We start from the raw sequence: 25738 nt of genomic DNA, 5'->3' as shown, positions 1-25738 counted from the left end.
TAAACGAACGACACTGGACAAAAGACAAACACCCTAACTATATACTTTTGGCTATATACATTTTAAAAGAATTGCTCAAGCGTATCATCGTTCCGTCGAACAACGTCCACCGAAAGAAACTGCATACCTCGACGACGGACAAGCGACTTAGCGAAGCGTCAAGGAAAATCCTACGGATCTAGCGAAAAAGCTCCGCTTCTTTGGCGAGATTTAAACGCGCTTCTAACGGAAGTTGTAGGTTGTATGGTCATTGGTCGAAAAGGGACGAAAGGCCACAGGTTGCCGAGCAGGTGTACCTCCCTCGAAGCCAGTATTATTTAGGGCACGGTTAAGGAATCTTAGCCGAGTAGGTAGCAAAGTGCCCCCCGCCACTCACCCCCAGGTAGAAGAGAATCTCAAGAGCGTAGGTAAGGGGCTAACTCGGCTGCTTGGACAGCAAAAGCTCGGCAGTAGCGTTGGTTCTGTTCGACACGAAGCACGCACGTTACGCGTACAATCGGCTATACACGTTCGACGGCTCTCTGGACGGACGGCACGTATAGCGCTGAAGCAAAAGGTTGGACGAGACAAGAGAGGAGAGGGAGGGTCCGATGGGCTGGTACCCACCCAGTTGGAGGTGGCACAAGGAGGTGGGACTCTTCGCCTCGTTCTCCACTTTCAGTGGCAAGTCCGAAGAGGCAGTCACAACGCGACTGCTCTAAGAGCCAGGCCGCCCGCCGCCGCTCCACCGCACACCTGTGTGGAAATCGTGTATTTACGCGCGCACACGTATACGTGTACGTGCGTGTTCTAGTTCGTGTTCGTATTCGTGTTCGTGTTCCTGTTGGTGTGCCTGTACGTGTGTGTACCTGCGTACGTGTGTGTACCTGCATACGTGTGTGTGTGTGTATGGACACGCGCGCGCGCGCCTGCGTGCGTGCGTGTGCGTTTGTTTGTTTGTTTGTTTGTGTGCGTGTGCGCGTGCGTGTGCGTGTGCGTGTGCGTCCATCTTATACATTCACAGGGAAGTCCGACGTCGAGAGTGGACGAGCTGCGTCCACCACCTGCGGAATTTCACGCGTGCCACGCGATCGACCACCCGTCCGACACGACTGTGATAAAACACCCCCGCGGGAACGCCAGTTGATGATAAATCACGGTCAAGCTTTTGGCCGATGCACTCGTGGTATGTGCCGAAACTAACGTGGATTCCGCCACGGGACAACTTGCACCGTTCTTTGTGATACTTGTCTCTCGCGTAACAGCTGTTAAGTTCCACATCTACCGAACAGAATGATGTGACTCGTGATATTTTTTACGCGCTCCGAAGTGAACAAAGGATAGTGATAGTGGATATATTGCAGCAAATTGAGCGTTACCGGATCTACGCCCCTCATGGATCCACGTGTACTCGTCGAAATTGGAATTTAAGGTTTCGGCCTTATAGAACTGTGAGCACAAAGTTCTTTGGTTCTATAGGTAAGCAAAGAATTCTTGAAATTATTACGTTTATATCGTTTGTCACGCGATCGCGCCTCTCGTTTACGTCACGTAGAAATAACTTGTTAAAGTTTGCGATACGTTCGGAATCGTACAAGAATTTGTTCTGCGAAAGGACGCGCGCTTTTTTCCATGATTCGCATCGCGCACGGGGTACGCGAAAGTACGGTCCTTCGACTTTTTACGTGTCAACGATCGATCGAAACTCATCCGAGATTTCATATTCCTTTCGAATATATAATTACAGCAAGTTCGAGATTACACGCTGGCACGGGCGTGCAAGTTTGTATTCTATTGGTATAATTACTAGTAACGTGATTTGGCTTTCATCCGCGAAACTTTGGACAACGAACTACGTTCGAAGGTGTTTGCGACAATACCAATGTTTAATAGAGTGCTTTTCATCTTCATTTTTAAACAGCCACGTCCGACAAATACGCGCGATAGCGCTTAACAAATTTTCATCGACGATTACTTCGAAACAACTAAGCATAAATGTACGTATACGTTGCGTTTCTCGATGAAAAGATGGTCGAATGTAGAGAACCGTATATCTATCGTTTAATCGATTAATAACGTTTAATTATATCCGCGTATTATTGGTTAGCGATATACAAAGGTCACTTACTGTATATAGAAAAACCTCACTTTTTGTCGGACGATATTTCTAAAAATAAATCGAAGCTAACAACGTATAATAAATCGTGGAAAATTGTTAAACGCGATGTCGTGTGGTGGAAAAATATCGACTAGAGAGAATAAGAGACGCTAAAGTATTTGGCGGAAGTATATAAACGGATGGAAACACGGAAGCGTAAGAGAGACAGCATGACTGTAAGTGGAAGGAGGAAACTATCTACAGTTCTTACCTTCCTATGGTGTCCCGTTGCGATCCAAGAACCTTCGAAAGGTGCTGAACTTGGAATTCACCCTCTTAGTGCTACCTCCGGCGACGGCCTTGACTCCTCGTGCTCCGCTTTTCGCCGTCCTCGAAATCTTTACGACACCTGCTTCGTATTTATCGTCTCCGGTCGGCCATCGATCTACGAACTTGCGTATTTCGAGTTTCCAGCGACTCGCAAGAGGCATGGATGTCGTTTTTCTTGGATCGTTGCTGGCGACCGCGCGCAATCACGTTTCAACGTTGTTGTTGGACGACGCGAATCCAAGAATTTCCAGCGATCCGAAAGAAACGAAAGATTACGTGGAACGACGACCACGCGTACGTAATTGCGTACGTAATTGCGTAATTGCGAAACGCAACGCAGGTAGAGATGGAATTCGGACGAAACGGCCGTATGCGGCTGTCTCGATGGAAGCCGGTACGATCGAGCGAAACTACCAAGAAAACATACTGTCTGACGGCATGCTGGCGTTTGGAAATGGGGCAAAACGAGGAGAAACGTGGAGAAACGTGGAATCGGTCGCGTGCACGTGCAACTTTTCTTATCGGTTGCATCGGCTGGCGGATGAACGCGTGGATTCGTGGTAGCTAGCGAGGAACGGTGGTGCGAAGCAAAGCGCTGGGTAGAGAGAGGATAGATAGCCGGGGGAAGGAAAGGCGCGAGTTAGGGCAACAAGAAGGAGCGCGTCTCGCATGGAACGGTAGATTTGGCCGAAGTAGAAAGGAAGGAAAGGGGTAGTTGGCGGTCCGCGAATGTTGGTTGGAGCGGCAGGACACACGCTAGGGGTGGTGAGAGGTGGTGGTAGGATTGCGCGCGGGGCGCGGTAAAGCGACGAAGAGGAGAAAGCATATGGGAAAGGGGTTGGCGGGCGAAAGGGGGCAGGCGGCCGGTAAGAGAGAGGGAGGTTGGTTGGTTAGCGTGAGAGCAAGCGAGCGGCGGCATGTATCGTGCGGGAAAAGAGAGATGACGCGTCGTGTGGGAGGGAGATGTTTAAGGAGCGAGAGGGGCGGGGATCTTAGGAGGGGCGCCTAACGTCACAGCGCATTCACTCACCGGCCGTCGCCGACGCCGCTGTGCCGCACACGCAAGCCACACGATACGGTCAGTTTTCTCTTAACGTTTCTTTAGCGACGCCCGAGTTTTCCGTTCAAATTTTCTCCTCGCAAGTTTTTCCCTCGAAATAGTTAATAGTTGACCGAGTCGCGTGGGTCGATCTACTCTTGCTCGGAGAAGTCACAGCCAGCCCAGTGATCGCATGGTGAAATCGAATAATTATCTCGCGTGGCAAACAACCAGCTGCCGATCTACAGTGACCGAGTGTCAACCGAGTGATAGGATACCGCGCGAAGGAGCCGAATCTACGTACCAACGAACATGTTTGTGACGTTATCGAGAAGACGGTGGTGGATGACAGTGAGAAATCAGCTGATCGTTTAGGGGCGCCACGCTCTTGTGTCCTCTCCCGCGCGCGCTTTCTATCCGTCTCCTCTTCCTCCTCGCTTATACACGGCAGCAACCACGCGGTCTGCCGCCAGTCTTTCGTTTTCCCGCCAACGAAACCTCCCTCCAAGTATACGCGCGTTTTCCTCATCGGATCAGTGCAGCACGTTTACGCTTTTCGTCGTCTCTGCAACTCCTCGTCGCCGATACCTCGTCGTTCTACCCTGTATCAGTGCGAGAAATAGTGCGAGAAGGATCGGCCCTGCAGCAAATGGAGCAGTTGCCCCGCCACTTTTCCAACTCGTAACGCGATCCATTTGTCATCGGAATCCAGTGTTATGTGCTTTCTGTCTTTCTTGTCGTCGTGACCAATTTCGCGCGAGAAACGCACCCTGAACTTAGTTACCAGTCTTAGGTGTAACGTCGTCCACGGTAAACGTGAAAAAAGATCGATCGGTCGGTAAATCGATCTTGTCCGGCAGTGTCGATAACTGCTACCGGCACATCGAAACAATCGCGCGTGTCTGGTTCGAGCTACAGCAAGGTAACAAATTTAAGTAGTCCGGTTGACCAGTTTCACTCGCTCAGCTGGCTAGCGTTTCGTTTCTCCAAGCAACGACAAACGAAAAGAGATCGTTTGCAAATTACTACGTCGCGCCGGTAACGTCTACGACGATTCCTTTTGTCCATATCTCTAACCGTAATTTCTTATTCTGCTCCCTCTGTCCACCGAATCACATTTTCACGCGGTGAAATTATCGTTACCCCCATCGTTGGCCGTTCATATACTCGACAAAACCAGGATTCGTCCTATTTTGCCGGATTTTTGCACGACAAAAAGTTTAACCAATCGCTCGAATATACGCTCGAATATACGCTCTTTCGTTGACAAGTCATCGTACCTATAGTAGTATACTTAGAATAAGCAAGAATCAACTTAATAGTTGCGAAACACGGCCAATGGTTGTTATAGTCGTTTAACGCCAAGCATGCAAAACTAAAACGTATTGTGTCTTTTTAACTTTGTTTCGAAGTTATCAGACTGCGTGTTTCTGCGATGAACGCGAGAACAGATACGAATTAGAGAAGCTCGCTTTCGAACGTATCACCTTTTCAGATTTACATTATCCGCGAAATTTCGCTATCGAATAAATTATTTATCGATAAATTACCTCAGAGTCCCGTTCCGATAGAATTCATCTTTTCAAGATCCGAGGGAGCCAGTACGATGGAACGTTGTACGATGATCGCCACCAAGTTGCCAAACATTGGCAAAGAAAGAACGTACAACTTTTCTTTTAACGCAACGCTGTTATCATTTCTTCCACGATTTAGAAGAAGACGAACAAACGAGTCGGAAACTTTCTCGTAAGATAGAGGTTAGCCGTCGATTTTCTCGAGATTCGTAGAGGATGCCACGAACGACGAAATCATCCGCGTTCCGTATATTCTCTCGTCCGAGTCTAGTCCACGCTCGCAAAACTGCTCGACGCCAGTGTAAACGTACAGCAAGAGATAAGAAAAAAGGAGAACGATAACACGGGCCGTATCTGCAGACACCGTGTTGTACTTTTTCCGAACACGTGCGAGTTTGACAACAAACTTGCGGTGAGTTTTCGGCAGGCGCACAGTGACGTACCGCGGTTTCGCGAAGCCTGCGGGTCCACTCTCGGCCAATCGAAACTCCAACGATTTCCCTCTTTTTACGTTCTTTTCCCTTCCGACTGACAGCCAGCCGCGTGTAGGAATAACGCACGGTCTGAAATTCCGGCGAGTTTCGGTGTTTAAACGTTACGTCAGGTTTGCCACTACAAGCGAATAATCCAAGCAGCGATACGCCAATTCATCGGTCCTCTGGCTGTCCGATCGCAATGTGGTAGCCCTGCCGTGAACTTTGATTTCTCGACGCTTTGTTCCCGCGAACAGAAAGAACAGTAAGAACCTCCGTAAGCCGCTGAATTCCTTCTTTCATACGTACTGTAAACCGTACCGAATAACGTATTCCGATCCAATAACAATACTACATGCACCTCACGGAGTTTTGTCAATGAGATGTTGAATCGTACATTGTTTCAAAATAGAGTTGTTGACTCGTATCGTAAACATCGAGAGTAAGGCGCTAAAGGACGAACTTTTTCTGCATTCTCCAACTTACTCCAAAGTCTCTTACTACCGTATATCGTATAACCTTGATTCTCCGTAATGTTCCAAAGTTGTACACGATATCTTTGCCTAGGCAAAGATCCTCGTAACCATCGTTTCGAGTTCATTTACGTATTATCCGTTTATTTTCATAATTAATTCCGCTATTAATTTTACCCTCTCGTTTCCATAATTCCATAAAGGATATATCGAATCTTCGATGACAAGGAACCCAATTTTTTTCATATATCATACATCGTCGTATGCGTATACATATATATATTAAGCCAATGGCCTACTTCGAATTTAGCTTGTCATTAGCTTGAAATTAGCTTAGCATCGTCTTTAATCGAAATTTTACTGTTACTACATACGTGTGATACGTACGATACGTATGATTATTTTTCAACAAACGATTCACCGATTAGTAATTGTCATCGCCGTTCATCCTTTTTTCCATTCAACCATCGCCATATTACGAATATTTTGTTTACAAATAATTTATTCTCCTGTGGAAAAGCAACGAAAGTAAATATAGAATCGATACCGTAACACCGTATACGAAAGTCACGAGAATGTGTCGTTTTTGCGTCAAATAATTCGTTCAAATAATTTTAATTAATTCGTATACATCCTGGAGCATCCGAGTTCGATCAACGTTTGCCGCGTGTAAACGTATTCCGTGTAAAATTGCAAATTCGAGTAATTTTCGTTGGCCGACTAATAAATCCGTACAACGGAAATCAATAAATCTCTTTTTCTCCGGGTAATAATGCGCGGTACATCGTCATATAGATGCACGAGCTTCTCTAGAAAATTACACGCGTTACAGCTAAATCGCCGCCCGATTGAATTTAATTCGCCGATAGTTAACGTTGTTCTCCTTTTACGTTCTGCTGAAAACCTTTATCAAACGTAATAAGCTTTGCATTCGTGAAACATTCTTGCCGCGTGCCTATAAATATTCCGCAACACCATTCCAACGATCGATAGATTTGTCTTGATGACAAACTGTGCGAGTATGGTAAATATAAAGTCTAATAAGATTAGACAACGAATCTTTGCCGGATCTTTTTCGTAAAACTCGTAGTCGGATCTCGTTGGTCGCATTCTCAGAAACTTTCGTACATAGAGCAAAGTATCGCTTGATCGTACCAAGTTCCGTAACAACGCACGCTTTCTATCTAGCGCGTTTTTTTAACGATTTGCTAATATCGCGTATATGCATATGTATATGTATAATTTCACAGAGGACCATTTCAAATTCTTCAATCTCTTTGACATAATATTATTTCATTTATCCGTTTAAAATAACTCGAATGATTTTTAAGCGGTGCTACCGCAAGACGAAGATATTGGAGAAGCGATTAAGCTCATTAGTGTCGTAAATGTAGCCGATTAGATCGTGAAAATATTGCTTTTGCTTACCAGAAAATAAGGTTAAAACTATTCGTCGATCGTATATTTATCAAAGAACTGTGAGAAAATCGAGATGCATCTGAAATATTTAGAACGCTGTTGACTTTTATTCTCCATAAGACGTCGGACTGTTATTCGGCGAAAAGGAGGAACCTCGTATACGAAATTTGTATATCGATGACGATTTAAATTGAAACTGCGATATTTTGAAATAGAAATGTAATTAACGTTCATTGACATTATATGTACCTACTCCCGTGAAACTATATAAAAGCTCTATATAAAATATTCATCGCGCTTTCTGATTTCCACTTTGTTCAGCTTTATCGATTTGATTTACTCTCGTCTAAATAAAATGGATTTAAAACGATCGATTATCGCAATTAGCGTCAAACTTGTAAACATTGTTTGTTCGTAATACGAAATAAACAAGGACGTGGCTGAACGATATTAAAGAGAAAAGGAAAATGTACGAAAAGCAAAATATTCATAAAAGGAATATTACGAAGAATATGGAAAAGCTTGATAATTTAATTGGACGTGGTACAATTCGAAACAACTATCGACAACTATCGACAACTACGGTCCATGCGAAGTATGGACGCCGCGTCGCGACGTACGAAGAAACAAACTGAACTGCGGTCGAAAACTGTGTACGACGACATACGGACGCATCGCTCGGTCATCGTTGAGCGGTTAAAGGATTAATTTACTATATTTATCGTATATTAGCATTTACATTTACCATACATTTTGCTATATAGAAGGAAGAACGAAAGGGACGAGACATTGGTACATCGCCAACGTTTTAACATCGCAAACACCATAGATCTCCGGTTCAACTCGAAATATTCAGCTTCTCTCGTTTCTACGATATTCGACCAACCGCATACGTCTCTTCCTAATTTTCCTTTCGAACAGCTCAAACTTTCCATCTATTTGCTTATTCCTGCCTTAACGTTAGCATCGTTTCTTGTCTCGCAGAGATTTTCAATCGGTTGTATTCGATTCCTATAGCTCTAGACACGGATTAATAATGACATTTGGTAATTTGCGTTTCAGGAGTACAGCACCGTTCAACATAGTGTCGAAGGGAAGATATTGTTGGCGATACGTGCGTGGCCACGTGCGTGCATGGAAGAAAGAAACGAACGCAGAACCTCTAGGTACAAAGGAGGACGAAACGGAGCAAGGTGGCTCCGCTAACGGCACGAGCGGCGGTCAGAAAATGTCGAGCGCCGCAGACAGTCCTGATGGGATGGCTTTGCAGTCGCACTATTCCTTACGATGGAACAATCATCAGACGCACATACTTCAGGCATTCGAGGCGTTGCTACACGCAGAGATACTTGTCGACGTGACCCTGGTCTGTGCCGAGACCAGCCTCAGGGCGCATAAGGTTGTGCTTAGTGCCTGCAGGTAAGAAACCCGACTCTATTCAAGGCTGTGCAGCCTTTCGGTTAATACGTATACGTTGTCTCCAACGGTACACACTTGTATTTGCGTTATTTTCATTTACGTTCTTCCCATTCGCTCCCTTTCTCGCCGTTCGATCACTCTCTCTCTCTCTCTCTCTCTCTTTCTCATCGAAAATCCGTCGAAATATCGTTGACGTATTCAAACGATCGAGAATATGTTTAACTGCGGGTAATCATTTATCGACTCGATTTGAGAAAACGATGGTTTTTCCTTCGAATATTCTACGGTATTTCGTTTCGAAGAAAGTTGGTCGACCGTACAGCACGAGTAAGAATTATATCTACGCGCCTATGTATACGTTTACTGAAATCATCGATACTAACTCATTTAGCCGTATTTAAATAGCTATACTTTTTGCTCCGTTATAGAAGTTGATCAACTTTCGAAACGGTAAAACACGAGAATGCCGCGTACGTTTGTAAATATCCAAAGAATTGAAATAAATGTACGATGGTGTTGGAAAGCACGGTTGGAAGTTACGAGTTACGATGGTCAGGCGGATAAAGCGACGTCGTACGTATTAGTCATATTAGAAATTGAATAGCACCGATTTACACTTGCATATATACCTGTGGTCCGAGCATGACTCACGTGTCTACTTATTTATGTAAACAGTATGACATACGTCGAGTAAACAACATTGACGAATCATCACTGCCGACGAAGATGGCTTTGTTTCGCTAAATTATCAGTATGTAATACAATAACAACGCTGGGCGAAAATATCTACCTATCTGCAGTAAAATAAAAATATCGACGATAAAAATTACATAGTTTGTTCTTTCTCGTCGTTACAAAAATTGCAACAGTAAATTTTGACAACAATTTCTATCGTTCGGTGATTCGTATTCCGCCTTACCTCGCGTTACAGCTTGTAAATTATTTATTTGACAAATTTACGCGTTTCAGATAGTTCGTTAACGGGGATAGGCGTTAATAAAAGCTCAAAGTTTTCTCAACGGCCATTTTCTCAACTTTGAATTACCAGTGCCGAAAATGCGAATTCCTTTCGTTCTCGACGATAAAATTACGAAAAAATGCTGTTCGTTTGAAGTTTCAGCATTAGAATCGGCGACGATTACTCGGGCGATATCTGGCGTCAAATTGGGAAAGATTCAAGCTCGGCTTCCAACTTTCCGACGGCCCATCGTATCTGCTGCTGAAGATTCTAGAAATATTTCACCCTTTAGATATCTTAAATATCGATTTGTAATATACGTTTGGTAAAAATATCATTGATAGGGAAATGTTATTACGTGGTTGGTAGGAATCGTTGATATACCTGATAAGCTCGCGTGGTATAAGAAGCTCAAGTACGGAATAGCTTCGAACGAAGCTTAGTCACTACTCGTAAAATTAACGCATCCAGCATAGATAATGTAATATCTCCTAATATTACCTAAATGTCCTCATAGACGTACACGCGTCTCTTTTACACTTTATACTCGCTACCGTCGTCTTCCCCCCGTGTCGATCTCTATCGAACGATACGTTCTTCGTCCGTCGAGACACTCGCCTGTTCGTTTGTTCGCGGCTTGTTGGTCAGTTTCGTTGTACGCAACGCGGCAATGTTCTCGGCACCACGCGCAACGTACCACGTAAAAGCAACTGTAGCGGCACAAGAATTAGAATTTGATTCAAATCATGTTGTTGTTTTGCCTCGGAGTATCAAGATCGTTAGGTCACAGATATTGTAAGGAGTAACAAATTCCGAGAGAAACAATGCCGCCGCTACATGTAACCGTAAAACAAGACAAATTTGAATCTTTTGACTTTCTCCTGACGATTATAAACAAACAAACGCGATCGCAAACGATTTATTATAAACTGTGACTAAACGACTGTATACATACCGTTTCGCGACGAGATCTGTTTTAAATACATTAACGACTACACATATTGGTAGTCTCATTATTCGATCTCCTACACAACCACGAGCGTAAGTTTCATATGGAAACGCTACTAATTCTCGTTGCAACTTTTTGCCCGTGGTTTCTGCCAGCAAATCGAGTTACCGCCGCTCTCTTGCCGATTGCCCAAACTACAACGGAGGGGACATACGTTTCAAGCAACGAATAATTTCCTTCGCTTATCGCCCGTTTATAGTTGCGAATGCCCCCGTCTCTTGCGACTGCGACGCGAGATTTCCGAGACGCGTCGCTCTTCTAGAAAGTCGGTGATCGCTGCGTTGTTTATTCGTGCATGGCACACAAGGTGGTAATCGATAATCCATATTTCGCGTAAATAGTTTGATGGCGAAATACGAACACCGCGGCAGCGATTACAAATTTACCGCTTGCATTTACATTCTAGTGGGATATTCGTCAGGATTTTAAAACGGTAACTCTGTAACGAACACACTGTAAGTACACGAATAACTGGTACAGTTTGCAGAAATTTCTTTTCCGGTATCGTAAAGATCTTGCATACTCGGTTCTCGTTGTAAGCAAGGGTCGCGCGTTTGACAATGGCGGTGTAGATGAAACGTAATCGTCTTAGGAGGAATAAAAGGACCGAAGAACGACATAACGGAGTTACTCCGGTCGTGTTGCTCTTCGATCGTACGAATATTAAACGTACAGCGTGGATAACCGATTAGAAACAGATTCGGCAGAAACGGTAACGCGGGGGCGACGTACGTTTAATCGCGAATCGACATCGACGGAGATAACGATGCGTTTAGTAAAATAATTTTAGCGATCGAGTAAATTTATCGAATCACAATGTAAATCGAAACGTTTGAATTTGCAGCCCATTCTTCGAAAGAATATTTGCCGAGCACCCCTGCAAACATCCGGTGATCGTACTGAAGGACTTTCCCGGTCACGAAGTAGCGGCGCTGATCGACTTTATGTACCGTGGCGAGGTGAGGGTCGGTCGCGAGGAACTCGCAGGACTGATGAGAGCCGCGGAGAGTCTGCAGGTGCGTGGATTAGCTTCGTCGGAAACGAGGCTGACATCGCCGCCGGAAACGCCGACCGCCGATCTGCTACTTGGCGAGCCGTCGACACCCGAGGGCGCCAGGCAAGAAACTCCAGAGGAGGACGATAACGTTTCGGAAATCACGGCGCCGCCGTCCACGCGAGAGCCGGTGCCGTCAGTGAGACCCGCCATTTTTCACCCTAGCAGGGACCATCGCGATAGGTTACCACACATGAGCCATTTGAATTTCGGGATGCGCGAACCGCGAGAGAATTGCGGATCGCCGTTGCTACCTCGACGAAAACAGGCTCGGCCGCGAAGAAGATCCGGCGAATTGGTGCCGCAGGATCTCAGTCGACCTCATCCAGCGCCGAGTCTTAGTCCGTTGGCGAGCGGATTGAATCTGGCCGGTATTAATCAACAATCGCAACACCAACAACACCTACAGCACCAACAGCGCTCGAACTCGAGCATGCAGAACCACCTACATCAAGAGGAAGAGGCGGAAAATCTTTCGATGAAGAGGTCGTCACCCAATGGAGTCGACCATCACAACGTAAAAGCGGAGAGCAGCGAGGCGGCCAGTAGTCCGAGGGGATCTCCGTTAACCGGCACGAGTCTGCTGCATCCCGATGGTTCCCTCCAAGATATTCCATCTGCTGCGGCAGTAGCGGCGGCGGCCGCCGCCGCCGCGGGCTTACCGACGTTGTCGGCCTTGTCGCTGACACCACCGCATCATCAGAACGACTACCTGCTGAGCCTAGGCCAAATAACGAACCAGTGGTTACCGAATCATCCACAGAGCCAATTGCCGCCTCCACCTCAGGGTCATCATCCGCAGGACGGCAGCCCACACGGGACTAATAGAACCCATTCGTATCAACAACAGCAGCAGCAACAGCAGCAACAACAACAACAGCAGCAGCAACAAGAATCTCCGTTGACACCACGGCGAAGTTCCGTCGCGAACATGTTCCCATTGGACGGTGTTGCGTCTCTAGGTGGTGGACTGTTTCCTCACGCGGGTGCTCTCGATAGAGGATCCCTTTTGGCGGATCTTCACGATAGTTTTAAACCGGAAACGTTGCACGGACTTTTCGGCGCGGCGGCTATGAGTGGCCATCATTCGGGAAAAAAACCAAAGAAACAGAGGAGCGACGGTGACGCGGCGCGCAGATGGGGAGACCACAGCGCTCGAGGACTACCGGTGGGAAGGCCGAAAGGTCAGCACAGCGCACCCAGGGGCGGACCGCCACGGTCTTGGACGAACGCGGAGCTGACCGAGGCGTTGCAGCACGTTTGGAACAAGAAGATGACCACGTCGCAAGCAAGCAGAATCTTCGGTATACCGTACAACAGTCTATTGATGTACGTGCGAGGTAAATACGGGAAAAGTTTGAAACTCGAACAACTGAGAAGGGACTGCACGGGCTCGACAACGGGCGAAGTAGTAATGAATTCATTGAACAACAACGTTAAGACCGCCCAGCCGCCGACGCAGATGGCTCATCCGCTCGCCGGTCTACCGCCGCACCCGGGTGACGACGGTGTATTTCCTCATCATTCGTTGCTCGGCGCTAATCTACCACAGGGTTTCTTTCCTGACTTTGCCGCCGCCGCGTTCCCCGTTCCAGTTAGTATGGTGCATTTACTTCCTCCAAGCGAACAAAAGGCCTTCGACCCGTCAGCGAATCCCGCTAGCACGAGTGGGTGCGGGAGCGGGAGCGGGAGCGGGAGCGCAAGCGGGAGTGGTAGCGGTAGCGCAAGCGGGAGTGCAAGCAGCAGCGCAAGCGGCAGTGCAAGCGGCAGTGCAAGCGGCAGCGCAAGCGGAAGCGGGGGCGGCGGTGGCGGCAACAGTAGCACAGGAGGCGATCTTAATACTTCACGGAGCAGTCAAACGCCATCGCCGGTTGATCATCATCATCATCCTCATCACCATCATCATCGTCACCATCATCACGAATCGCTGCAGTCGCAACCACCGCAGTCGGCACCAACGCTACTTCAACAAAATGGTCCGGATTAAAAAAAGAGAACGTTTTACGCGTGATATCGTAGCGCGGTCACACGCCGATCGTCGTCTTCGTCGAAGTACCACGGATGCGTACACGTCCGATTCAAACCGACCATCCCTTTTAACGATTTCTCGAGACGCGTACACGTCAGACACGTCGATACTTCCATATAAACGAGCAGAACGATAGGCCGCGTGCCCTCGGTATTCCCGCGAAATTCTTCTCTTCTCGCAAGACTGACTACCACGCCGGGTTTACAGCTACCGGGGTGTAAGCTCGACGGACGTTCCACCTTGCAAGGTCCACGCTTATGACCCACCACCGCCCGTTCTTCTCATCTGACTTTCTTTCTCCGTCTTTCTCCGTCTTTTTCCGTCTTACTCCGTCGACAAAAATATCGACGTTCAACTCCCTTTGTCCGTCGATCGCGAAACTCGGTCGAGCGTACCGGCGAAATTCTCTCGTATCTTCTTCTTGGCTAAATTAGCGGCTCGTCCGGAAACAGCTCGAAGGAAGAAGAGTCATCGACGGTGTCTTTTCTGGTGCTCGTTCCCCCGTTACGCGCTTGCTACGCGTCCTGACCAAAAATTCATCTACCCTTCGGTCGATAAGAAACGCAACTAGGTGCTTGGAAGCGGAGACTTTGGCTGGTGGGCGAGACACACGACTCTCCTCGTATCGTCGCTATAAATAGTTCCTGCTACAACAGCGATCATACCAAATAATAGTACTGTAAAACGGCTAAAGCAAATGCAACGGCCGCCCTACGTGAAATAGGAAAAATCGTCGAACAATTCTCCGTATACTTGCAGACTTCTCGTTGAGAAAGTGACATACACGCCAATGAAAGAGAAAAAGAGAGAAACGGAGAGAGGAAGAGACGCACACGCGCTTACTTACTATAATACTTTGAAAACATCCTGGTAGCCTGTGATGTACACGAGTCAAGGTTTACAAGACTCGAACCATAGTTTAATACGCGGATCGTTAACATACCTGTTGCAATTCGCGCTCGGTGGCAGCAAGCTGACGCGTTGAACGATCGTTACTCGTTTGACAATCATACGCAATAATCCGAAACGTTGTCTTTTAATTTTACGCCAATCTCTATTTTTCCGACGTAGCTGTATATCTCTATTTATCTGAATCGACGCTAGCCGAACGTTGCTCCACCGTGCTTATTATCGGTCATGCTTCCACGATTAAAACGAAATCAATCGACCAATCACGTAATACCTCGTATCTATGGATCGTCTTGCTGCCGCCGTTGAAGCGCGTCGAAACGAGCTTCCAATTGACTACCATTATTTTACCTTATCTGTTCGATGTTAACCGCTGATATAGTTCAGTTTGATACAACGATATTCGTTACGGATAGACGTCACTTTCGCGCGAGCCGTTTGCGTCGGTCCTCGATAGGGTTTCGAAAGCGGTAAAGAAACGTTCGCGACCACCGGAATTACGTGCATTCGTAAAATCACGTTACGATTGCCGGAGTATAGGGTGGAACGGGGTTTACGTAATAATCGCGCGCAGGGTGGTGCGAGCTTGCCAAGATTCTCTCTTTTTTCTCTTGCCACGCAAGAAGTATCGCGGCCACGAATTGTCCCAGTACACGCGCTACTCCCGCCAACCGCTGCGATATCCTCTACGGACAGACAGACGACTGTACATTGATCTGTAAATACGTAACTGTACCCTCGATCGTTAGCGACGCTTCGTTCCCTTTCTTTCGCTTTGTTTTGTCGCGATAATTCTTCTTCAAATCGAGATTTCCCCACTCGAGAGAAACAACGCGCCACCTAAAGCACGCGGATATAAACTCAATGACCGGCCGAATCGCCGGAAAGCTCGGCAAGTTAGCTAGAGGAAAAGACGAAGCCGCGCGTGTCCGTTCGATCGTAAATCTTGGTGAGCTCCCGGAAACGCGAACCTTATTCGGCCAGTGCGAAACAAGGGGTGGAACGAACGAGTGGAAACGAGCAGATGCTAAGAAACGAGAAACAAGGAAAGAGGAACAAAATTCGTATTCGAAACACGGGACAAACGACGAAATTTTAATCGTAGACCACAATTTCGCAACAATATTTCGACAACCAGACGGAAGCGCAGGGTAACTAACACATCAGGGATAGCCACAGACAAATCTACGATAGATAAAGAGAAAAAAAGCTAACGTATTAAACTGTAAAAGTAATGGTAACGAAGAAACAAACAAAAATTAACGTAAAGCTATAATACATTTACGATGATTATTTCGTTAATGAATCTTAAGAAAATGAGAAAAAAAGACAAAAAAAAAAAAGAAAAGAGATATGCAAAGAGAGGTGAGGAAACGGCAAGAGAAAAGATGGTAAATTCCGTTACGTGACACCTTGCTGCACCTAGCAAAAGCGAGATTAAATATATTATTAAAGAATAACTTGTAAGTATAACGTAACGATGGGAGAAAGCGTATGGATTCCGTAAGGAGGTTAAGCAAAGATATTAGAGAAACCACAGGCTTTCAGCCCCAAAATAGCCTGTACGATACAAACTAATATTATTGATTATTAATATTATATATACATATATATATACACACATATATATATATTATATGTTATATATTATATATATTATATATGCATATACATATATATATTATATATACATATACATATATATCACATATATATGTATATATATACATATACATATATATACAGGGTGTTTCGAAAGAGTTTATAACTGCTTCGACGGGTTATACCGTGAGTTTAGCCCCCCCCCCCCCCCTCGTATATTGTATTTTACAGAAGTAATTATAATTAAGATATTTTACTTTTTTATTTACGAAAAATCAACGATGATTTGCCTGAAATTTCGTATTACGATTTTTTACTTTTAGACGCGTTTAATCGGGGTCGTTTCTCATGCTAGCAACGAACCAACAGATATCGTTAAGGTTACTCGAATGATTTACACGTAGAAGTTAAGCTGATTACAGATTATCTTCAATGACTTTACTTGTATCAATGACATGTGAAAAATTGGGTAAGAAGCGGAGGGCATACGAAGCGGTATGACCACGTGGAAACTGGTTTTAACAATTTTTTATCCACTCTGTTGACGAGAAGAAGAGCGAGTAAGCCAATGAAATGCTAGCGAGAAATCTAGGGAATGAGTGCGAAAGCGAGGCGAAACAGCGAAACAGAGAAGACAGAGAATCTCTTCTCTGGGTCGCGAGTTGTAAGTGCGTATAACGATTAAAAGAGAAAGCAACAAGAAAGAAAGAAGAGAAAAGAGAAAAAAAATAGCGGAAGAAAAATGTGTGCGGCTGATCGTGCGCGTGATTATTAGAGCGACTGTGGAAAGAGAGACTACGTAGACATATGTGATAGGCACCATGTGCACACTTCAGTATTATTTTACAGTTAAACGGAGGAAAAATCGTAAACACACGAAACTGTACGTTGTCGTCGGATACTCTTCGAGCAAAGCTTACGGCTGTTTCGTTGTTCGTATGCCTTTCAGGTGAATTCGAACGAGTTCCGACCCGCTCCTGATCGCGAAACATATTCCAGCGTGTCCCGAGCCCCGTACACACAAACCCGAGATCGGCCACGGACAATTCGCGAATAACTTATTTCGAGCAAAAGAGAACTTAACGATCGGACAAGCGAAAAACGTGCAAGATATACGCGAAAGACGATCATCTCTGACAACGAGAAGTACGGTTGCGCGCGCGAAAGAGAGAGAAAGAGAGACTCGGAAGCTGCATAAGAGGGACATACGCGTTCATACAGACGGATATACGGACATGTACTCGGGCACACGTACTCGCATATTCACACGTACTCAGACACGCGCGCGTTCGCTCACACCCTCGCTCATTCACTCGCTCACTCTCAGATACAGACACACACGCACACACACATACGTGCGCGCGCGTACGCGTATTCGCGTGAACGGTATCGAGAAAAATTGTCACATTGTCGCATTGTCGCATAGGGTGTAAGTAGAGAGGCGAAAAAGGGGTGAAAAAGGAAAGGGTGGATAGATAGAAAGGCGGCGCGTATCGATTGGTTACTTTATTACCGCGAAATGCACGGATATTATTACGCGTAGTACAAGTTAGTCGAATTGTCGCGAAGGCACGCGAAACCAGTTGATAATGATTAAAACCGATAGTAATTATCGATTCGTTGTTAGCAATCTTGGCTACGCGTGCGAACAGGACACGGCGAAAGGTTGTATTCGAATTCTGGGCGGCACAAGAAACCGTCAGCCGTTCTTACTTATATATCGACGTAATTATTAATTTTTTACCATATCCATTATAATTATTATTATTTGTGTGTTTGTTATTTATTACAATACGTAAGATACAGTACGTACATTATCATCATCGTCGTCGTCGTCGTCGTCGTCGTCGTCGTCGTTATCCTTATTATTACTATTATTATTATTATTATTGTTTTGTGTTACTATTATTATCATTATCACTATTATTATTATTATTATTTTTTTTTAATTATCATTGGCTTTACGTCATTATTATCATTGATTATTATCATATTATTATGATATTATCATATTATCATTGATTTTAAAATTAACTTTACTATCTATATTACTCATTATATAACTCGAATCGATCGGGATGAATCAATCTGCTCGCACCGCTTAACGATCTTCACGAACAAGACGCGATCGCTACATATCATTAGTTCTATTGCGGTATTGTTAATTTTAGTAGCTCGCTAACGCGTTTCTCATAAATGTAACACGTGTCACGTCGCACTGTCTGTTTCGACTGTCCGACAGATTTTTCTAACACTTTTTTGACAGAAATCAGCGAAACGACGCGAAACGACGCGCATCGGAAGAAAAATGTCTTAAGGAATCTGTTTCGTCCTGTTTCGCAAACTTGCGTTAACGACCCGTATTATCTTAGCCCCCATTTCGGTTTACATTAGTCGATTCCAATCAATTCTATTGTTTTTCTTCCTGTTGCAATACAAATAGTGCAATACGGCGGGTATTAAATTTGAAACGACGACTTGAGATAGTACCAACTACATCGTCGTATCGGGTCATTACCGGAAAGGATTTCCGATCGTGAAAACGCTTGTAACGAAATGAAACGGATTCCTTAAAATGTCCTTCCTCGTATTTTCTGTTCAAAGCGTCGTTTCGTTCCACTATCGAATCTTTATCGCGCTAATTTCTCGCACGATGTTATTACGCGTTATCTTCTTATTCGTTAGTCTTTAAGTAGAAGAAATTATTGTCATTTCTACGTTGTTATCGGTGCATCGCTGGCATTACATCGTAATTGTCGTGATCATTCTCACTCGATATCGTGTCATTATAACGTTGCCATTATATGCACTATCCACGACCGTCATTGTCACCGTTCAAACATAAATATTTTTAAAACCATCGCCGCTGCGACCGCCGCTATAACGTATACACTGTTACACTGATAATCACATTACTCCTATGGGTACAGTTATATTATATCGAATGACACAAATAGGACAGACGAAATACCTTTGATTTTTCTGGGACTCCGAGACCGAAGTCACCATCTTAAGTTCCTACAGTACGAGAATGAGATAGTACGGTTTTATCTGACAAGAGCAGAGGAAGAAATAAAACAGTGAAAAGGACAAACTGCAACAAGAATGAAAGATATTAAGTATTTACATGTTGAGAGAGAGAGAAAGAAAGAGAGAGAGAGAGAGAGAGAGAAAGAGAGACAGACGGACAGACAGACTGGGGCGGGAGAGGGAGGAAGGGTGTGAATATGAGAGTAAGAAAGCTAGGATGAGAAAGCGCAAGAAAGAGATACGCCTCCAAAAAAGAATTATTTTTAATTTACATGAGATCACACTTGTACATAGGATCAAAGAATGCGCAATCGATTATTTATGCATAATATATACGTACGTATAATATATATATTATATATATTTATCGATAATTGTGCAATGGGAATATTGTTCTTCGGATACAACCTTTAATCGGGTGATAGAAAGAAGAAATGAGATATAAATTTGCGAGGATGCGCAGAATTAGTTAAAAGAAGAAACGGAATGAACGTATGTTGAGGGGAGAAGAGAGAGAGAAAGAGAGAGAGAGAGAGAGAGAGAGAGAGAAAATGAATGCATAAAACACGCGGTTTCTATGTCGTCGTGCGATATTATTATGTGGCGAGTATGCGAAAGTTTCGAAAGTGCCTCGTATCGAGTGCAAACTGTCTCGGGGGGTGCGCCTCATCGTTAAGAGATGGCGCTTCGTAGCTTGTAATTATTTGCTCCGTCGTGGTATTATCAACCGTCGGCATGGTTCGTGTATTACATAGGTAAAACAGATGTTTTGTAACGGGATAAAATCACTTCGGCTGGTTATTATCGATCTAACGAAAAGTCAAAATTTATCGAAATTTTGCCTCCGATTTCTTCAAAGTTTTGACGGCTTTTCACTCGACACGGGCAAGAAACATTCCATCGGTCACTCTTGGCCGAGTTCCAATGGTCGTGACATAGAAACCGTCAATATCGAGTTTCACAGAGAATTCACTGTATAAAGCAACAGGACAAAATCCAGAAAACAGATGAAATAGTTACTTGCATCGGTTGTGCTGTCACGTAGTTCCTAAATCGCCCTAGCCTCGCCCCGAGCGCATGAGAAGATAACAAATTAACGCTGTTTATTCGTGGTACGGTAACCGCTGCGCCTTCGATGCTCTTGATCGAAGGAATAATTATTATATATCTTTATCGCTATCATTCGAAACATTATTCCTCCGGCGATCATGAGTTTTCGCAGCCTCATAATGTACATCTACTTTGAGTGACGATTCTTTAAACACTGCGCTGAATTTCATTCCAACAGAGTATATATTCGTCGTTATTGGTTATCTCGTCAATTAGCGATTTAATTTTTTATATGTAAAATATTTCACAAGATTATACATAATATACGAAGCGAGTGATAAAATAATTTATATGCCTTGATTTCGCGCAGTGTTTAAGAAAGAATAATTCGTTTTACCGTAAACAAGCTAGAAGGAGACATATTTACGCGTATATAGTTTCCTTTGCGACAAAGAATGTGTACAGACGCCGAACGACCATGTATACGTATAAAGTGATGTACGTTCCCTGATACGTTTAGATATACCTACAATGGTGCTGAGCTGCATTTACCGTACAACGAACCAAGCGCTTATACGAAATATAACAGAAGGAAATAATAGAACGCAATCGGCGGCCGGTACGTTGCCGTTTTGCACGCTACATGACGAAAACATGGAACGCGAGAAAAAGAAACAACAACATAGGAAGCGCACATTACAGAAATATAATATAACGATATATTTATACGAATTACAATTGTACCATAACGATTATAATACTACTTATTATATTATACAGAGCCGCCGCCACCCAGTATATTTTTTACAGGTTTACATTGTATTACAGTTTATAAAGTTTGATATACAATAACAATTACCTAAGCGCAGGGGGCCGTGGTGGCGAACGCGTGTCCTGCGACACACCTATTTACATAGGTGAAACTGCGGAACGGTAAGCATCGCGGCACTGCGCTACGCTATAACTACAATATTTCCGAGTGTTTGAGAATCGACGTTATCGTTGAGACAGACGAATCGAACACGGAACTCGTAGCTACTATAACATAGGCAATGTATATCGACAGGACAGAATCGGGTAAACGCGATCGGAGATTGCCGCGGGCCTTCTCGCGAAGATATGCAAGACATTTTTCGTGCCGAACGTTAGCTACGATATATATACGTAACGTAACGTAATATGCGCGCGTGCATGCGTATGTGTGTGTGTGTGTATGTGTATGTGTATGTGTGTATATATATAATATAAATATGTATACACGCGATCGCGTTATATTTCACGCATGACACGACGCGAACTTCTAATATAGATAAATTCAGAGAGTCGTTTGGCTGCGATCAGTGGAGTACAATTTAATTAATATCGATCAACACTCGCGTTAAAGTCGTTCGCGAAGATAAAGACAGAACTAGAAACACAGAGAGAGAGAGAGAGAGATTTTTCGCTGTTATTTTTGCTGTTGTTGTCTTGCGCAGCCGGTAGATTCAGACTTCTTTTTTTCACTACGTTAAGACGACGAAGCAGCACCGGTACTCGTTGTTCGTTGATATATACAGAGAATAGTTTCCAAACAAAAATTTACATCTCCGGAGAGAAAGAGAGCATGCGCGGAAAGGAGTGAAAGAGAGGGAGAGAACGAGAGAGAAAGCGCGAAGTAACTTCGATTCTCGAACACTCGTACCGATAATGCATAAATGATTGCTACATGACTTGTGATACGTTTACCGCTGGTTACTACCGAGACTTCCTAGCCGACCCTACGACAGGATCGGCACCACTAGTTCACTCACGCACACGATTCAACATTTATACCGATTTATTACGGATTTATTGATTAATCGAATTATTACGTACGCAATTAAATTATTAGATGAAAAGTATTTACAAGAGAGATTAACGAGAACGAACAAACGACAAACAAAAAGAGGCAATAATAATTGCGAAACACGCAAAACGTTGCAGACTAATTAACGGTGTGAATGCGCACACGAGGCTAGGACGAGGCTAGCTACCTAAATCCCACGTTCGCTCTTCGGACTAAAAAACACACGCGCGCGCGCGCGCACACACACACAAGACACGCGCGTGCGCGCGCTCACACACATAAAACACGCGCGCGACCCAATCGTATCCACCCGCCCTGATTACGAGAATTATTATATTAACCCCTAATAAAAAATGTACATACAATTGCAACGTTTATAGTGTTGTTTCTTAACCCTCTTTCATCCCCAATCAACATCTAGCCCCATCCATACCTTTTTCGTGGTACGTTACATCGCATTTCTTCGTTCCGTACCATAATAAGTACACAGACAGAAAAGTGTTTAGAGACTTTTCATAGATTTTGTTTATATCAATGTATATCGTTAACATACGCTTCGCCACTTATGATATTATTCGAAGAATGGCGGAGATATTTCAGCAGATAGTTTAGGGTTTTTAATACGATGCGATCTTTTCAAGTTGCATAGATACCTATTGTTAGCCGACAAGAAAAATAGATATTTAAGATCGATAATTTACTGTTCGGACAATGAAATTTTGTGATTGTCAAAAACCATGGAATAAATGTATTTTTTTATAGGTGAGTGGGAAATTGCTCTGTACGCTATAACAATCCTATTGTATTTAATTATTCTTATTTATAATTGACATACGTATAAAGTTATTTCACAATTTTTCTAACATACATATTTTACGTTCGAATTTATATCATTGCAGAAATATGCAATTTGGCGGAGAATCATTAATTCAAAATATACTTTTAATACACATATCGTTTATAGAAGACGAAACATGTCCAAAATACTTGTATCGATATGTGTCTCGTGCGTTGCATGTCAACGCTGTGAATATTTACGCAAGAAATAAATATTCCTCTAAGGTACACACCCACGTAATAATAAGGTACATACTGGTGGATGTACGCGTTTCAATTTAATTTCATTTCATAACAGTATCATTACGCGAGACTGCAAGTTAACAGGAAATTATTAACTCGTAATATGATTAACAGAAAAAAAAGAAAAAGTACTCGTTTCAGGTAACGCTTGTTGAAAATGTTCGCGTCAATAATCTAAAGTGTTGCAAACGAATTTCAAATAACAGTTCGAAGGTACATATAAATATATAATATATTGCTATCGCTGAATATTATACGATCGAACACCGTATTATTGCCACCTAGTCACCAACATTGCCGCAAAGATCACATTGTCGCGGCGAAAATTTGTCCATACGATTACGTATGAACGTAATAATTTCGTCCGCGGGCACTTAGGATCCGGTCCATCCTCTAGTACTCTGGAAGAACGAGAGGAGGCCATAACTCGCGAGAAAACCATTCCCAATATCTGCTCCTCCTCCATGCCGGTCCTACCGATAAAGTTCACAAAATCGAAGATAATTCGAAGCTCTTCGAAACCTGCCGCCCTCTGATCCTTATCCACGGATTGCTAAACGAGCGATGCCTACACGTAGCTGCGGGCAATCGGCTGTCACCCGGATTGATGAGTAGTCGAAAGTTCCGAAACAATTATTGTTATTCTGATTACATAATAAGCCGAACGTTAACGTCGACCGGGTCCTGGGAGGGCGTTCTACCAAGCGGAGGGAAAGGGATAGTTGCTGGATGCATGACAGGATCGGGTAAGGGAGAGAAAAGAAGAACAAGGGTGGGTGTGTCGGTATGCGTGAGAATACGGTAAGCGAGCGCGCGCCTGTGTGTGTGAGTTGGAAAAAGGTTGAAGGGAGGTCTGTAAGAAGAAGTGAGGAACGGCGAAGGTGGGACGGACGGAAGAAGATGGAGGATCGAACGAGTTCAAAGGAGGAGGTAGAGAAGAGAAGAGAGCCGAATCTGAAGGAGTGTAAGCATAATTCCGAAGGGACTCGGGCCAGGAAGGCCAGTTCCGCGAATTCGCGTAATCGATTCCGTCATGTCGCGGACCACCCGGGCACGGTCCTAATAAATAAGTAATACGTCGGTTGAACCGAAAGATCAGGATTCCGGGAGGGGCGCGGGCCAAGAAGATGCATTGTATGCCGAGAGCGAAACGCGTGCACTTTTGGGCTCGAGGAGTGTCCCTCTCGCGACTCGCTTACTCTCTTTCTTTTAGTTTTACATCTTCTTCTTTACCGTATGTATTATACACTGGGAGATCGCTGTGACAGTAATTGTCGTTTCAACACCTTGCTCTAACGATTACGGGATTGGCATGCGTAATTAATCACCGGACACCTCGTTGTTACGCCGGGATCGGCATATTATTTCGCACGGTGGACACATAAACGTACCTGGAGGAGGATGATTTATTTATACTGGCGATTTATTTGCTACCGGAAACGGCCAAACGGCCGTCATATCGATGTTCTTGTTTAGCGTTATACGCTTTGACAGAGATACTCGGTAATTTTGAATGCCGTATCTCTTGATCTCTCGAAACTAAACTGATCTAATTTAACGAACGAACGAACGAACGAAGAGGCAAAGAGCCAAGTGGAACGTTGTTTTTTTAATTTTATCTTTGACGTTAGAAATTGATCTGTAAAGGAAAGATGTTAAACTATGTCGAATAGAGTTCGTAAATATTAATAGAGCAATTAATCAAGCACAGTACTCGTTATAGTATATAGTATTTAATAAATGGGACAAATCTGCGTATAGGATTTATTCTTTCGTTTATTTTCACGAACATGTGAATTTGCATAAATATCTACTGTCTAGCAATAAAATGATTCGATATGTACGTACATATAGACTAACGTGTCCTTATCTAGGCTTTCTAGCCTCTCGATGAACCGATGTATTAAATCGGATAATGCGGATATAATTAAAATTGTTCGGAGGATGAGACTGGCGGAGAAACTTGGAAGATGAAATACAGTCGACCGAGCAATGTTATATCCTACACGCGTGAATTCTCGTGAATTTCTACGGTCTTTGCAACACTGCGCTCAAACTATTTTGAAGGGGCCTATAAATACGGACATACCGGGACGCAATACGCGACAAATGTACCGAGACGGGATGTTTATGTTGCGTATTTGGTCGAACAGCCGTGAAATATTTTATTTAGTAAGATTTCTTGCCGCATCGATCGATCATCCTCGCCCGAAGCTATGAGCCAATCTTTGACGAAGCGCGTCAACGATGACGTATTCGACGTTCTCTTATAATTATAGGAATTTGCATTTACTTATACGCTGCAAGTACAAACACTGTATAAAAGCGGAACATTCGATAAGGAATTAATGGATTAAAGAATCCCATTCATAGTAAGGATACATTTTA

At 44.0% G+C, this 25738-nt stretch overlaps 2 protein-coding genes across 6 annotated transcripts in view; one reads left to right on the top strand and one right to left on the bottom strand.

The window, feature by feature from the left end:
• The window catches only part of LOC126868756 (diacylglycerol lipase-beta-like), a 136629-nt gene extending 133519 nt beyond the window's left edge, over positions 1-3110 (bottom strand). The window contains exon 1 of the mRNA XM_050624546.1: positions 2349-3110. The gene's annotated coding sequence lies outside the window, so the exon portion shown is untranslated. The remainder of the gene's footprint in view (positions 1-2348) is intronic.
• On the top strand, positions 652-22645 carry LOC126868755 (protein jim lovell-like). Of its 5 annotated transcripts, none has more exons than XM_050624536.1 (4): positions 652-798; positions 1004-1458; positions 8448-8804; positions 11616-22645. In XM_050624536.1, the coding sequence occupies exons 3-4, from the start codon at positions 8614-8616 to the stop codon at positions 13810-13812; spliced, it is 2388 nt and encodes a 795-aa protein (XP_050480493.1). In that variant the 5' UTR covers positions 652-798; positions 1004-1458; positions 8448-8613; the 3' UTR covers positions 13813-22645. The 5 variants fall into 5 exon arrangements, with proteins under 5 accessions (XP_050480493.1, XP_050480492.1, XP_050480495.1 ...); XM_050624535.1 differs by having other exon boundaries at positions 655-834; XM_050624538.1 differs by having other exon boundaries at positions 655-1165; positions 1344-1458.
• Positions 22646-25738: the final 3093 nt, after the last annotated feature.

The sequence above is a fragment of the Bombus huntii genome, chromosome 8, assembly GCF_024542735.1.
Source record: "Bombus huntii isolate Logan2020A chromosome 8, iyBomHunt1.1, whole genome shotgun sequence".
In the NCBI taxonomy this organism is placed as follows: Eukaryota; Metazoa; Arthropoda; class Insecta; order Hymenoptera; family Apidae; genus Bombus; species Bombus huntii.
The sequence above is the reverse complement of the archived record's forward strand: the minus strand, read 5'-3'. Positions and strand labels throughout refer to the sequence as shown.